General features: G+C 42.3%; 2 protein-coding genes across 2 annotated transcripts in view; both read left to right on the top strand.

Moving 5' to 3' along the window:
• abhd17b (abhydrolase domain containing 17B, depalmitoylase) overlaps nt 1-7,286 on the top strand; it is a 42,971-nt gene extending 35,685 nt beyond the window's left edge. The window contains exon 4 of the mRNA XM_061980563.1: nt 5,201-7,286. Coding sequence (XP_061836547.1) covers nt 5,201-5,420 — 220 coding nt within the window. The 3' untranslated portion in view covers nt 5,421-7,286. The remainder of the gene's footprint in view (nt 1-5,200) is intronic.
• A 5,603-nt stretch (nt 7,287-12,889) lies between these two features.
• The window catches only part of cemip2 (cell migration inducing hyaluronidase 2), a 107,732-nt gene continuing 105,841 nt past the window's right edge, over nt 12,890-14,780 (top strand). Inside the window, exon 1 of the mRNA XM_061980561.1 lies at nt 12,890-13,113. The gene's annotated coding sequence lies outside the window, so the exon portion shown is untranslated. The remainder of the gene's footprint in view (nt 13,114-14,780) is intronic.

Below are 14,780 nucleotides of genomic sequence, written 5' to 3'. Positions count from 1 at the left end.
GCGAATGGTTACAGTACCTAAAAGAGTACATGGGTATTGGGTACCTATCAGGTCAATACAACATTTTGCTTCAAAACTTCAGATAATACTTTTACTGGATTTTGAGCAAATAAATTAAGTACATTCAAGTGAAACTGATAAGGATTTTATTTTATTTTTTAAATAATTCAAATTATCTAAGCAAGTAATTTACTGTGAAGGATTAAAAGGGTGATTAATCTGCACTAATGCACTCACTCTTAACATGCCGCATGCTTTTTAAGAGAAAAAAAACATACTTTTAGATTTAAAATATTGCAAGAAAAACAATACAATGTACGGTAATGTACTTTAAAAACTACAGTAATTTTATGAAGCAATGTAATAATAATGTACAGCATTTACCTTAGAAAGCTAAGCTTATTCTCTGTCAAACTACAACTTCTCTAAATTTTAATGTATACATGTCTTCTATTTAAAAACAAAAGTAAGGCCCTTGTGCTCAGCCTCCAAAAAAGGCCACAATTGTAACATGCTTTTTATGAAGAAAAACACACTTTTAGATTTAAAAACTATTGCAAGAAAAACAATACAATGTAATGTACTTTAAACAACTACAGTAATTTTTTGAAACAATGTAATAATCATGCACATCATTTATCTTTGAGAGTAACCTTCTACTGTATCTCCTTTAAGCTAAGAAAAAAAAGTAGGGCCCTTGTCCTCGACCTCCAAAATAAACACCACAATTTTAAGATGTTTTTAAAGAACAAAAACACACTTTTAGATGACAAATATTGCAAGAAAAACAATACAATATCTATTACTTTACCAACTACAGTAATGTTACAAAGCAATGTAATAATAATGTACAACATTTACCTCAGAGAGCGAACTTCTGCTGTATTTCCTTCAAGCTACTTCTCCGTCAAACACACCACCAGCAGTTTCTGTATATTTTCATTGATAAATGTCCTTTAAAAAAAGTATGGCCCTTGTCCTCGACCTCCAAAACCCCCCACAATTTTAAGATGTTTTTAAAGAAGAAAAACACACTTTTAGATGACAAATCTTGCAAGAAAAACAATATAATATCAATTACTTTATCAACTACAGTAATGTTACGAAGCAATGTAATAATAATGTACAACATTTACCTTAGAGAGCGTACTTCTGCTGTATTTCCTTCAAGCTACTTCTCCGTCAAACACACCATCAGCAGCTTCTGTATATTTTCATAGATAATGTCCTCTTTCTGGAAAAAAAATGGGCCCTTTGTTTCCATATGGGGCAGATTATTGTAGCAGTGCTATGCTAGTGCTGTTTTCGCCAAGATGGGTACACGCACACCTCCATGTTTTTCCCATGATGTCTTTCTTTAATTCAGTGAGAATCTCTTCTCAGCACTCTCCTTTACACGAGGGCTACACAATATCTCCTTTGAAAATCAACATTGCTGTGTAGGAGACCACCTCCTCACCATGCTTTCAATATCTGGGCAAAAGCTACAGTATTTAATATCCACACAAAAACATTTCAATTCCATAACACTAAGGCAATGTGATTATGACGCGAAAATATTCCAATTGAGGACAGAGAGTCCAAAAGGTTCAAAAGTGTTAATTGCCATTCAGTTCACATTTGCAGATGATAGAAGAAAACATGTACCGTATTTTCCGCACTATAAGGCGCACCGGATTATTAGCCGCACCTTCTATGAATTACATATTTCATAATTTTGTCCACCAATAAGCCGCCCCGGACTAAAAGCCGCGCCTACGCTGCGCTAAAGTGAATGTCAAAAAAACGCTGCGCTAAAGTGAATGTCAAAAAAACAGTCAGATAGTTCAGTCAAACTTTAATAATATATTGAAAACCAGCGTTCTAACAACTCTGTCCCAAAATGTACGCAAATGTGCAATCACAAACATAGTAAAATTCAAAATGGTGTAGAGCAATAAATAGCAACATAATGTTGCTCGAACGTTAATGTCACAACACACAAAATAAACATAGCGCTCACCTTCTGAAGTTATTCTTCATTCGTAAATCCTTCGAATTCTTCGTCTTCGGTGTCCGAATTGAAAAGTTGCGCAAGCGTGGGATCCAAAAATGGCCGGTTCCGTCTCGTAGAAGTCATCGGGAGTCAGTGTCGCTGTTGTTGTGCAGCAGTTCTGTGAATCCTGCCTTCCGGAAAGCTCGGACCACAGTTGTGACCGAAACTATCTGCCCAGGCATTTACGATCCACTGGCAGATGTTGGCGTATGTCGACCGGCGCTATCTGCCCGTCTTAGTGAAGGTGTGTTCGCCTTCGGAGCTGTGTGAAAAAAGCCACCCGGCCTCTTCGCGTAAACTTCCCTTAACCACTCGCTCATCTTTTCTTCATCCATCCATCCCTTCGAGTTAGCTTTTATGATGACGCCGGCTGGAAAGGTCTCTTTTGGATGGGTGGAAGTTAGCATGGCAAGCTAGAACCACAGTGAAGGATGACTCCTCATTCCCTGTGGTGCGAATATTCACCGTACGTGCTCCCGTTCCACAGTGCAGTTCACAGGAATATCAGTTGCTGTGAAATACGGTAGTAATCCGTGTGCGGATGGAGAGATTGCGTCTTTTTATGATCCGGATCCTTGTCGCGTAGTAGGAGCCATTTTGTGGTCTTTACAGATGTAAACAGGAAATGAAACGTACGGTGATATCCGCGCGTTTTTTCTTCTTCTTCCGGGGGCGGGTGAAGCGCTTCCTGTTCTATGGGGGCGGGTGCTTTCCTTGGCGGTTGCTTGCGTAGAAGAAGAAGCGCTTCCTGTTCTACCGGGAAAAAAGATGGCGGCTGTTTACCGAAGTTGCGAGACCGAAACTTTATGAAAATGAATCGTAATAAAGCGCACCGGGTTATTAGGCGCACTGTCAGCTTTTGAGAAAAATTGTGGTTTTTAGGTGCGCCTTATAGTGCGGAAAATACGGTACTCCGGTTTCTGCACAGAGCAATAGCAGATAACAATAAGAGTATCTCTAAAACAGTGATTCTCAAACTGTTGGCTCCCTCTAGTGGTTTGCCAAAGAATCACTGAACTAAATATTCAAACACAGTATTACTCTTTAAACTGTGTGTAATGTTACAGTGGCCAAAATATTAAACATACTTGTTAAATCAAACCTCTGGCTTGTTTTTAATGATTACTTAGGCCTACTATGCTACTGTATTCTAATGTTGGTCATTATGGTGGTAAATGGAGAGCCTAGTGTTTTCTGAGGTGGTACTTGGTGAAAAAAGTTTGACAACCACTGATGTTTTAAAGACAAACTTAAAATTCTCAAAGAGAGGTAAGATGAGTGCAGATGCAAGATTTGGCAGCAAGATGGCAGCAGTGCTGCATACTGTGCCAAAGTGCTATATCTGGTTAAATTACTGTATCACAATATGTCACAATATCATTTGTTACCAGTATTGTGCCCACGAATAATATGTGTACTTAATCTTTTCTTACTGAATGTATTTGTTCTTTCCTTTTTAACAGAAAATTACATGTACTGCATACACTTGCATATCTTTTAAACTTCAATTTTATGTAACAACAAAATGTTGTACTATGCAGCACTTTGTGTTTTTTATCTGTGAAAAGTATTAGTAATTAAATGTAATTACTTACAAAAACAGCTGTACTGCTTTTATATTTTGAGTAATATGCCATAAAACACACTGTATAGTTTATGGTAAAATTCTGGCGACCAAGCTGACGACAGTTTTTTACAGTAACATGTTGTAAAGAACATGGTAAATTTTGTTAAAATCTGTTTTTTACTGTTAAAAAAAACAGTGGCACTGTTTTTCCATTTACAATAATATGCTGTGAAAAATATTTTACTGTAAAATTCTGGTGAATAATCAGTCTGTTTTTTAACATAAAAAACAGTGGTACTATGTTTCCATTTACAGTAACATGCTGTAAAAACCACTGTAAATTGTATGGTAAAATTCAATCTAAAGAGCTGCCAGGTTTTTACTGTAAAAAACATCCATCCATCCATCCATTTTCTACCGCTTGTCGCGGGGGGTGCTGGAGCCTATCTCAGCTACATTCGGGCGGAAGGCGGGGTACACCCTGGACAAGTCGCCATCTCTTCACAGGGCCAACACATATAGACAGACAACATTCACACTCACATTCACACACTAGGGCCCATTTAGTGTTGCCAATCAATCTATCCCCAGGTGCATGTCTTTGGCGGTGGGAGGAAGCCGGAGGACCCGGAGGGAACCCACGCAGTCACGGGGAGAACATGCAAACTCCACACAGAAAGATCCCATGCCCGAGATTGAACTCAGGACCTTCGTATTGTTAGGCACATGCACTAACCCCTGTTTTCCACCGTGCTGCCTTGTAAAAATCATTTTACTGTAAAATTCTGGCGAATTACCTGCCTGTTTATAATGTAAAGAAACAGTTGTAGCGTGTTTCCATTTACAAGAACATGCCATAAAACTGCTGGAATTTTCCTGTAAAATTACAGTGACTGAGCTGCCAGTTTTTTACTGTAAAAAAAAACAGTCGCTCTTTTTTCATTCACAATAACATGCTGTAAAAAACATTCTACTATAAAGTTCTGGTGAATAAGCTGCCTTTTTTTATATCGTAAAATCTACGTTTAAAAAAAAAAAAAGTATGTTTAAAAAAAAGTAACTTATAGGAATTTGCTTTGCTATATTCATATTTTATTTACTGTTTCAAGTGGCCTACTGATGGCAGCCATAACCGTGATAAGAATTGTTTTAGTTATATTGTAAAACTTAAAACGTTGCTTGGCGTTATGAATGAAGAGTCCATACGAGTAGAAACACTATGAATGATCAAAGACTGAACGGCACTTGTACTAACGGTTCAAAGCTTTAAACAGCAGAATTTCACTTTCACCCAGCTGAACCTGCAGTAAGCGAACTTGTCCAAAAAGTGGCGCCATTGCACAAACAATAATGTGTGTTTAATGAAAACTATTTGCATTATGTCCGTTACCGACGAAAAATCCATAAATTTGCCGCACTGTTTTATAAGCTGCAGGGTACGAAGCGTAGGAAAAAAGTTAGAGGTTTATAGTCCGGAATTTATGATACTCACTTTTGAGATAGTGTAGGTCAAAGTTGAAACGACAGGGTTGCATTTTCTCACGCCGAAGTACGATTTATGGGCTAGATAACTCACCTTGTGGTTTTCCTCTCCAAAGCATCGACAAGATTTCCAAGGTGACGTCGCCGGTCCTGGTCATCCACGGCACGGATGACGAGGTCATCGACTTCTCCCACGGCCTGGCGCTGTACGAGCGCTGCCAGCGCCCCGTGGAGCCGCTGTGGGTGGAAGGGGCAGGGCACAACGACGTGGAACTGTACGGACAGTACCTGGAACGGCTCAAGCAGTTTGTGGCGCACGAGCTGGTCAACCTGTAGTGGAGCCGAGGAACCGAAGCTGCGGAGAAAACACCGGTGGTACATGTTTTGGTTTATCGTTACCTTGCTCTTTTTCTTGTTGTCGTGTGGGATACAGGTGCTGTTTTTCTCCCTTTTTTTTGGAAGTTTTGGTGGTAGAATTGATCATAAGCCACCTGTCCAGTTCAGGCCGGCCCCAGAGCCTAACCGTACCGTCCACTCCTCAGCTGTGAACTTGAAACACTAACTTCTACTTTTGTTTGTTTTTGAACATCTTGCACAATTGCACAATGCTCAAGCGAGCGCCTCGCGTGTGAACCGCCTGTATACGCGTGCATACGTCACATTTTTGCTGCCTTTTTGCAAACCATGCTCCTCAGTTCCGATAGGACACCTCTGAGGTTCTTGGTACTGGACTTGGACTCCAATAGTGTAATTATTATTTTTGTATTATTATTACAGTACGTTTGTATATATTATACATGATATTTGCACATATCAGCTGTCACTGAAGACGTGTGTGAGACAAAAGGGTGTTGCCAAATGTTTAGTATAATATATCGCAAAGAACTCCTGTCTTTTTTTCCCCCCTCACTAATCTTGCAAGTTCTCCATGAAATATTACTGTAAGATCAGCTTCACTATGCAGCAGTTTCTCAGATGAACAATTCCCAGATCCTGCTTTTCTTTGGGTTGTAGAATGTTGAATCCATATATAAGTCAGGGCTGTCCGAACTATGGCCCGCAAGATGTCCTTAGTTTAGTAAAGAATCTGGCCCGTGGGGTGTTTTCAAATGTGTTTAAAAAAATATGAATTGGGTCATATATATTTTAATGACCCAAACAACCTCCCTTAGTCATGGCGCAAAAAAAATGCAACCAACACCAAAAGTCAACACACTTATCACAACCTGCTCACTGAACTTTGTGGATGTTATAAAAAATGACCAAGCACTATACATAATTCAAAATTACGCCCAGTGCATGATGGGAAAAATGCAAAACGCTCTCTCCACACTTCATTTTACTTTTTTGTAGGTAGTTGAGATTAAAATCTCTTTTGCACACTTATCAATGTTAGGCTCTGTTTGACATTTCTGATTGATTACAAAAATTTAAGAAGGTCGTCACAGAAGTAGACACGGTAGAAGTCCAACTTTCACATTCTTCATATCTGATTATATGAAATATATATCCTTTTTTTTTAGCCCAATGTGGCCGCCAAGTCCGAAGGTTTGGACACCCCCTGCTATGGATATTAAAGATATTGCTTGTATTTACTTTGTCTTTTTATATAATGAAGTATATGTACCACTAATGCCAATCAGGACCTGATTTGGTGCCTGGAGTAGGGTTTCCGTTCAGGAAGTTTGTCTTTTGCATATCTAAAAAGAGATTAAATCAACTCCACAGTGCGTACGAACTCAACATAAATACTTTATGCCTCTTTTTTTTTGTCTTTGTGCCTGCATGCCATTTTTGCTGCCATTGTTTAATGTTTGCTTGCCCTTTAATGTTGAGCGAGACAAAACGTCATACAGTTGTATTTCAATGCACTAGTGATGACATTTACTCTCAGAGCGCCGATAAGCAGAGGTCAAAGGTCATGACTAGTCCCTCATTGTTTCCCAGCCTACAAATGTTGTGCTACTGTAACTTAATAGCACACGTTTGTTTCTGCACTTTGTAAATACTACATTGTTTTCCTTCTACAACCTTTTTGCCGTCATCTCTGTAACACTTATTTAATACTTGATCTTCATACGAGTCATCTCTGATTCCGTGTTTTTTATACTGCATATTTCTAGACAGCTGGAACTTGAAATGTAATATTAGAAACTGCAGTAACTCCGATGTGGATCGAAAAAAATAAAGTAATTGAAAAGAAACCTGACTTGTGTTTGCAATATTGATTGTGGGGCATTTTTAATCCCACTTAAAAGAGGTGTGATGTTATAATAGTAATAATTAGGGCTGTGAATCTTTGGACACCACACGATTTGATTAAGAATCAATACTTGTTTTAATATTGGATGGCAGTTCTATGACTTGAAAGATACATCTCCTGGATGCACTGGGACACATCATCAGTGATGTATCCTGGATTCATCGGGTGTTTCGGGTCTCGCAACATCAGACACCCTCGTCCAGGCGACCCAGCCGGGGTGATCAAGTCCCTGCTTGTGTCCCAGTAGCAACCCACGGATCTGCCCTTTTCAGCCACAACCACCTCGTGGCTTTCTCTGCCGCTTCACTTGCGGATTGAATGGCCCTCCTTTTGGCCGCCCCTTTGACTCCCAATCGGCCAAGCACTTTACAGAGGGAGCGTCCTGCAAAGCCACGGCAACCAACTTCTATTGGCTCATAGAAAGTCCTCCAGCCCCTGCCCCTGCAGTCCTCCACCAGCTCCTGATACTTGGCACGTTTCTTTTCGTTGGCTTCCTCAATCCGCTCCTCCCAAGGCACTGTTAGTTCCAGCATGATGAGGTGTTTTGAAGCCTCTGAGATGATGATCATGTCTGGCCGTAGAGATGTTTTTACAATGTGCTGGGGGAACCTCAGTTGTTTTCCCAGGTCAACGTGTAGCTGCCAATCAGGGGCTGTGTGAAGGAGTCCTGTTATTGTCTTTGGACGTGCACGAGGTCTCTCCCCAGCTTTGATGAAAGAGATTGCCTTCTTTGGCGCATGATGTTGCTTGCTGCTGCTGATGGCTGAGGCTATGCTCTCAGCAACTGCTTTGAGTACCTGGTCATGACGCCAGCGATAGCGACCATCAGCCAGAGACTTTGGGCAACTGCTGAGGAGATGTTCCAAGGAGCCTCTTCCGGAGCAAAGGAAGCAGAAGGGTGTCTCGCTCTTCCCCCAAACATGGAGGTTTGCTGGGCTAGGGAGGGAATCGTAGACTGCTGCCACGAGGAACCGGACGCGGTGGAGGTCTGCCTGCATGATGTTTGACCAGGTGACTTTGCGCTGCAACGTGCCCTCCCATCTTGTCCATGCCCCCTGTTGCCGGAGTCCCACTACCCTGCCCACTCGCTCTTCCTCCAAGCCTGCTCGGACCTCCTCCTGGAGTAGATGTCGTCTGTCTTTGCCCCGGGCCTGGCTGACTTGGGTCTTTGGGAAGTAGCCCAAGCCTGCTCTCCCTGTTGCTATGGCCCCAACCAGTGCCTTTTGTCTAAGGCGTGACTCAGCCACCTCCACTGCCTTTTCTGCCTTCCACTTCCTTCCTGTCCTCACTTCAATCCCGGCTGATGACACCTTGCAGTCCCTGGAGTCTCTGTACTGTAGGGCTTCTCTTGTGCGTGCCACCTTGAATTCTTCAGTGAGCCCACTGAAGGGTAGCTGCAGGATGTTGCTTGTCCCGTACAGAGCAGCGCTGTTGAGGCTGCGTGGGAGACCCAGCCATTTCCGCAGAAAGCTGCTGATCTTCCTTTCAAAGGATTCCACTGTTGTTACTGGGACTGCATATACAAGGAGAGGCCACAGGACTCTGGGAAGGATGGAGTGCTGGTAGATCCAGGCTTTGAATCTACCAGGTAGGCCAGACTTGTCTACTTTGGTGAGCCACCCTCCAAGCTCTTCAGTAGACTTCTGGATAGCAGCAGAGTCCTTCAGGCTGGAGTCAAAGAGCTTTCCCAAGCTCTTGACTGGTTGCTCCGTGATGGATGGAATGACCGTTCCTGAGATTGAGAATCGGAATTTGTTGACCACCTTCCCCTTCTTCAGCACCATGGACCTTGACTTTGCGGGCTTGAAACTCATCCTGGCCCACCCAATGAGCCTCTCCAATCCCTGCAAGATCCACCTGCTCCCTGGTACTGATGTTGTTGTTATGGTAAGGTCATCCATATAGGCTCTAATGGGGGGCTGTCGAACACCTGATCTGGACAGAGGCCCTCTGCATTCCACCTCAGCAGACTTTACCACCATATTCATCGCCAGTGTAAAAAGGACAACGGAGATGGTGCATCCTGTTATTATTCCCTTCTCAAGGCGATGCCAGTCAGAGGTTATTGACCCAGAAGTGACCCGGAGCCTGAAGTTATTGTAATAATCCAGGATCAAGTCCTTGATCTTGCTGGGAACATGGTGGCGGTGTAGCGCAAGCTCAACTAGCTTGTGTGGGATGGACCCATAGGCGTTAGTCAGGTCCAACCACAACACAGCAAGTTCCCCTCTGCTCTCATGGGCCTCTCTGATGAGCTGTGTGACGACACCGTTGTGCTCTAGACAGCCGGGGACTCCAGGAATCCCCCCCTTCTGCACTGAAGTGTCGATGTAGTTGTTCTTGAGGAGAAACTCGGTCAGTCTTCGGGAGACGATGCTGAAGAACACCTTCCCTTCCACACTCAGAAGTGATATAGTCCGAAACTGGTTGATGTTTTTCGAGTCCTCCTCCTTGGGGATCCATACTCCCTCTGCACACCTCCACTGGTTGGCCACTCTTCCCCTTCGCCAGATCACCTTCAAGGTCTTCCACAGATGCTTGAGAAGCCTTGGACAGCGCTTGTAGACGAGGTAAGGTACACCACTGGGGCCCGGGGAAGATGCTGAGCGGGCTGCCTTGATGACCTCTTCAACCTCCTTCAAACTGGGCTCTGTCAACTGGAACTCTGCCGTTGGTGGCGCAGGGCTGATGAGCGCTCTGTTGGGTCCTAGATCTTGTCCCCTCAGTGGGTCGCTCATGGTATTCTGGAGGAAGCGATTCACTTCCTCTCTTGGGCACTCAAGCCGGCCACTGCGCTTGTCCCCGAGCAGCTGTTTAGCAAACCGAAAGGGGTTGGCAATGAAGACTGCTCGCTTCCTAGCTCTCTCTCTTCCACGCCTCCTGTGCCACTCTGCTCTGCGGAGAGTTGTCAGCTTCTTCCGCAGGATGTTGCGCAGCTCTTCTAAAGGTTGTTTGTCCTCCTCAGAAACTCTCTTGAACTGTTTCCTGAGGGTTCGAAGCTCCTGGCGCAGTTGGTGTATCTTAGTGGCTCTGCGATTCATGGTGTAGGGGATGGCCTCAGTGTTGCCCTTCTCCATTCGTCCGAATCTTTCTGAGCCATAGCTGACGATGATGGTACTCATTGCCTGGAGCCTGCTGTCGACATCTCCTTTAGCTGTGGATTGGAAGATGTTGGACACATCCTCATCAAACTGCAGCCACTCGCTCCGTCTGTTTGCTTGGGGCCATTTAATCCGCTGCTGTGGAACTACTCTGCTGGGATTGAGAGACTCCGGTACGTGGAGGGACTGGGATCTGTGGGGTGTCTCCTGTCCGGGCTCCTCCTGCGTCTCACCAGGTCCAGGACCTGTGCGTTGAACCTCGCTCTCCCGCTCCAAACATTTCATTCTGGCCTGATGGATTCTTAAGCCACGTTGATTTTTGCACAGCTTGCCGCAGATACATGTCACACTCGTAGTCAGTTCGTTTGCGGGGTTCGTTAACCTTTGGGCCGTCCGATTGGAGATCTCATCCTCCCCCCCTCTCGGGATCTCCTGGGGGTATTGCTCTGTAGGGTTTTCCGTAGCTTATTTGGGTTCTTTCTCACGAAAGATACAGGCTGGGGTGCTAACCCATACTGTCCCGGGTGCCGTCTTTCCGAGCTGCCAACTGTCTCTCCAGTAGTCGACCAAACTGTTCTTGGTTGCCACCCAGTCTTTCCTAGGAGTCACTGGCTTAGCCAGACTGAAACTTGAAAGATACATCTCCTGGATGCACTGGGACACATCATCAGTGATGTATCCTGGATTCATCGGGTGTTTCGGGTCTCGCAACATCAGACACCCTCGTCCAGGCGACCCAGCCGGGGTGATCAAGTCCCTGCTTGTGTCCCAGTAGCAACCCACGGATCTGCCCTTTTCAGCCACAACCACCTCGTGGCTTTCTCTGCCGCTTCACTTGCGGATTGATCAACTACATTCGTCCAAAAAAAAATAGACAAACAGCTCTGACAATTCCTATTTTACCTGAAAGAAAACTAGTTTTGTTTAATAAAATTATACCCAAACAATTAATAAAGTTAAATACAAATAAGACAACAAGAGAAGTATCCAACATATAAATCTGTACAGCAGAGATGATCATCTACATCAGTGGTCCCCAACCACCGGGCCGCGGCCCTGTACCGGTCCGTAGATCGATTGGTACCGGGGCCGCACAAGAAATTTAAAAAAATATATACATACATTTTTTTTTTATTAAATCAACATAATAAACACAAGATACACTTACAATTAGAGCACCAACCCAAAAAAACTCCCTCCCCCATTTACACTCATTCACACTCCATTCGCACAAAAAGGTTGTTTCTTTCTGTTATTAATATTTCTGGTTCCTACATTATATATCAATATAGATCAATACAGTCTGCAGGGATACAGTCCGTAAGCACGCATGATTGTATTTTTCTATGACAAAAAATAATAATACCATCAGCAGGTATCATACACATTTGTATTATTTTGTAGTGCAGGGGTGTCAAATGTACGACAGGTTTTATCCAGCCCGCGGGACAAGTTTGCCAAGTATAAAAATGAGCCAAAATTTTTGAATGAAAGAAACTGCTGTTCTATATGTGTCCACGAGATGTCGCAATAGCAATTATTTGTATCTTTTTAGATTATGCTACAAATGTAAAAAAAAAAACACATGATGTTAGTGCACCAGTAGAGGAAAATGAGCAAACTAGATAAATATTAACATCCTGTAATTTGATTTTGATATTTTTTTATATTGATGGATTGAAAATTACCACCAATGAGTTGATAAGATGAACATTATCACATAATTTATTCAGAAAGTATAAATAACGACAAATAAAGATAGAATACTATAACCACAACCAGGGGCGCCGCTAGGGATTTTGGGCCCCATGAAAAGAATCTTTACAGGGCCCCCAACACAGTGTCATTATTTTTTCTGTATTATAATTTCATCATCACTAGGGGCCTCTCTGGGCCCCCCTCCATCATGGGCGCCTAGAATCCGTCTCCTTTACGCCCCCTTTTCGGCGCCCCTGACCACAACATGTAAGAGTAAAAAAACATTATAATTTGTACATTTTCAGAATGTGCTTGTGCAAGTTCTCTTTATTTTCAAATTATCGTGATGTGATTTTACCTGTCCGACCCACTTGGGAGTAGATTTTTCTCCATGTGGCCCCCGAGCTAAAATGAGTTTGACACCCCCGTTGTAGTGTGAAATGGAATCTCATCTCTAGTGCCCCCTATGACCGGCAGGGGGGAGTGCGGTATCGATCTAAGCCCCTCCCCTCAACCCATGAAGCTCCTGTGGAGGCGTTCAGAAACGCTAGGAAAATTTCGTATTTATACCATTATTTTGGATTGTTGTTACTACGTAACGATTGAGCGAGCATATGCCAGAAATGTTCACAAGTTCTAGGTATATCCTGTGTGTCAGATTCGGCGTCATTAGTGTGTTACGTATCGCAGTGATTCGCCCTGATTATAAATGACCGGTTGTCAGTGAACGCATCATGCCTCCTCGCTTCCAAGCCGCGCCTGCTGGTTTCCTTTCCGCGGTTGGGGGGTGGACGACTGCCCCGTCCACACGCATTAAAACAACCATGTGGATAATGGTGTCTTATAAAAGGGACAGCAGACGGCGAGGGTGAAGGTTGTTTTAATTATTTTGAGTCCGGCTAATTTTGGGGTTTTGGCGGATGGACAAGAAGAGCGGGAGCGGAGCAGGACAGCCTCACCACTGACGGTAACCCGTGCGCCGCAACAAGCTTCACTTTGTGTCCACTCGTTGATGAGCCGGCCACAAGGCATTCGCACATATGTTGTTATTAATTTCCCTTTTTTTCTCTGAACTTCATGAGAGAGATAATATTCCAAAGTGGTCTTTAAAACTGACGCGTGTGGTGTAAGTGTCATCCTTCCGAGCCAACTGTCAAAGCGGTGAACCGCACGCTAAGCTAGCAAACAGCAGTTTCGCGATTGTTAGCAAGAGTACGATATTGCGCGATAATGTCACGTACGTTCGCATAGAATCACCTTTTACTCCGTGAAAAAAGTACAAATGATTCACTGGGTTGTGGATTAAAAAACAACAACACAGTGAAACTGAAAATCCATCCATCTTATTCTGTTTATCCGAGGTCGGGTCGCGGGGGCAGCAGCCTAAGTAGGGAAGCCCAGACTTCCCTCTCCCCAGCCACTTCGTCCAGCTCCTCCTGAAAATATATTTAAAAAAATGTAAACATGAGAACATACAAACCCTTTATTTATTGAATCAAAAATACTGAAATTCCACGACATAGTGAATTTGTAAACAGCTCAAATTATACACAAAGCCAACTACAATTTGCTACCCAAGAATATACAACAATTATTTTCAACCAGAGAGGAGAAATATAATCTTAGAGAAAAATGTAATTTAAAACATTTGTACGCACGTACAACACTTAAGACCTTCAGTTTATCAGTATGTTGAATTTAATTATGGAATGGATTAAGCAAATAAATCAAACAATGTACTAATATAACCCACTTCAAGAAACTCTTCCAACTTAAAGTGTTTCCAAAGTACAAATAAGAACATTCTGAATTTATCTCATCCACCCATTAATTTTCAAGATAATCGTACCCATCTCACTGTATGAAATATAACTTACTTCACCAATTATTATTTATGTATTTATTTATTTGTGTTGTTATTACTTATGGAGTATATTGTGAGTAAATTGAGAACAGGAAGTGAACAAAAGTTTTAGCAACTGCTATGTAAAAGAAAAGGGGTAGGATTAAATAAGGTCTGCTTCTTCCTACTCCTTTTCGAACGTGTTTAATAGAGAAACTGAAAATTGTGATGTGTCATGTTGTATGCATGCATGATCCAAATCAACTCAAAATCAACTCAACTCAACTCAACTTGTAAGGGGTGCTCAAACAAAAATTGATCCATATCCAAATCGCAATTTTTATTTATTTAGATTATAAATAGATTTTTTTTTTTTAAATGTACAGAAAAATTTGCTTTTTTTTAAGAATCAGTTTTTGGATTTAAAACATTAAATACTTATTATTGACACTATTATTCTTATTATTATTGACACTCTTGCTTCTATTCATTTTTAGTTTACTTTTCATTTACAATTATATTTTTTTATGTCTTTATTGATTTGGATTTTTTTCCCCTAAGTATTTTAAGATCAGATTGGGTTGCAGTTTGAGATCTGTATTTTTTTTTATTATTACAGTGATTTTTTCATTTAAATTGTAAAAATAGATTTTCCAAAATACATTTTTTAGGCCAACAATGCGCGTATATGTCATACATCATCAGCCAAGAGGAGCTTTTGTAACCTGTAACTTTTTTTGAAAAGGTTTTACTATAACTTATATACCAAAACATTACATTGCGAAAATCTT

Source organism: Nerophis lumbriciformis, linkage group LG20, assembly GCF_033978685.3.
Source record: "Nerophis lumbriciformis linkage group LG20, RoL_Nlum_v2.1, whole genome shotgun sequence".
Lineage (NCBI taxonomy): Eukaryota > Metazoa > Chordata > Actinopteri > Syngnathiformes > Syngnathidae > Nerophis > Nerophis lumbriciformis.
This window is presented reverse-complemented; position numbering and strand designations above follow the sequence as displayed.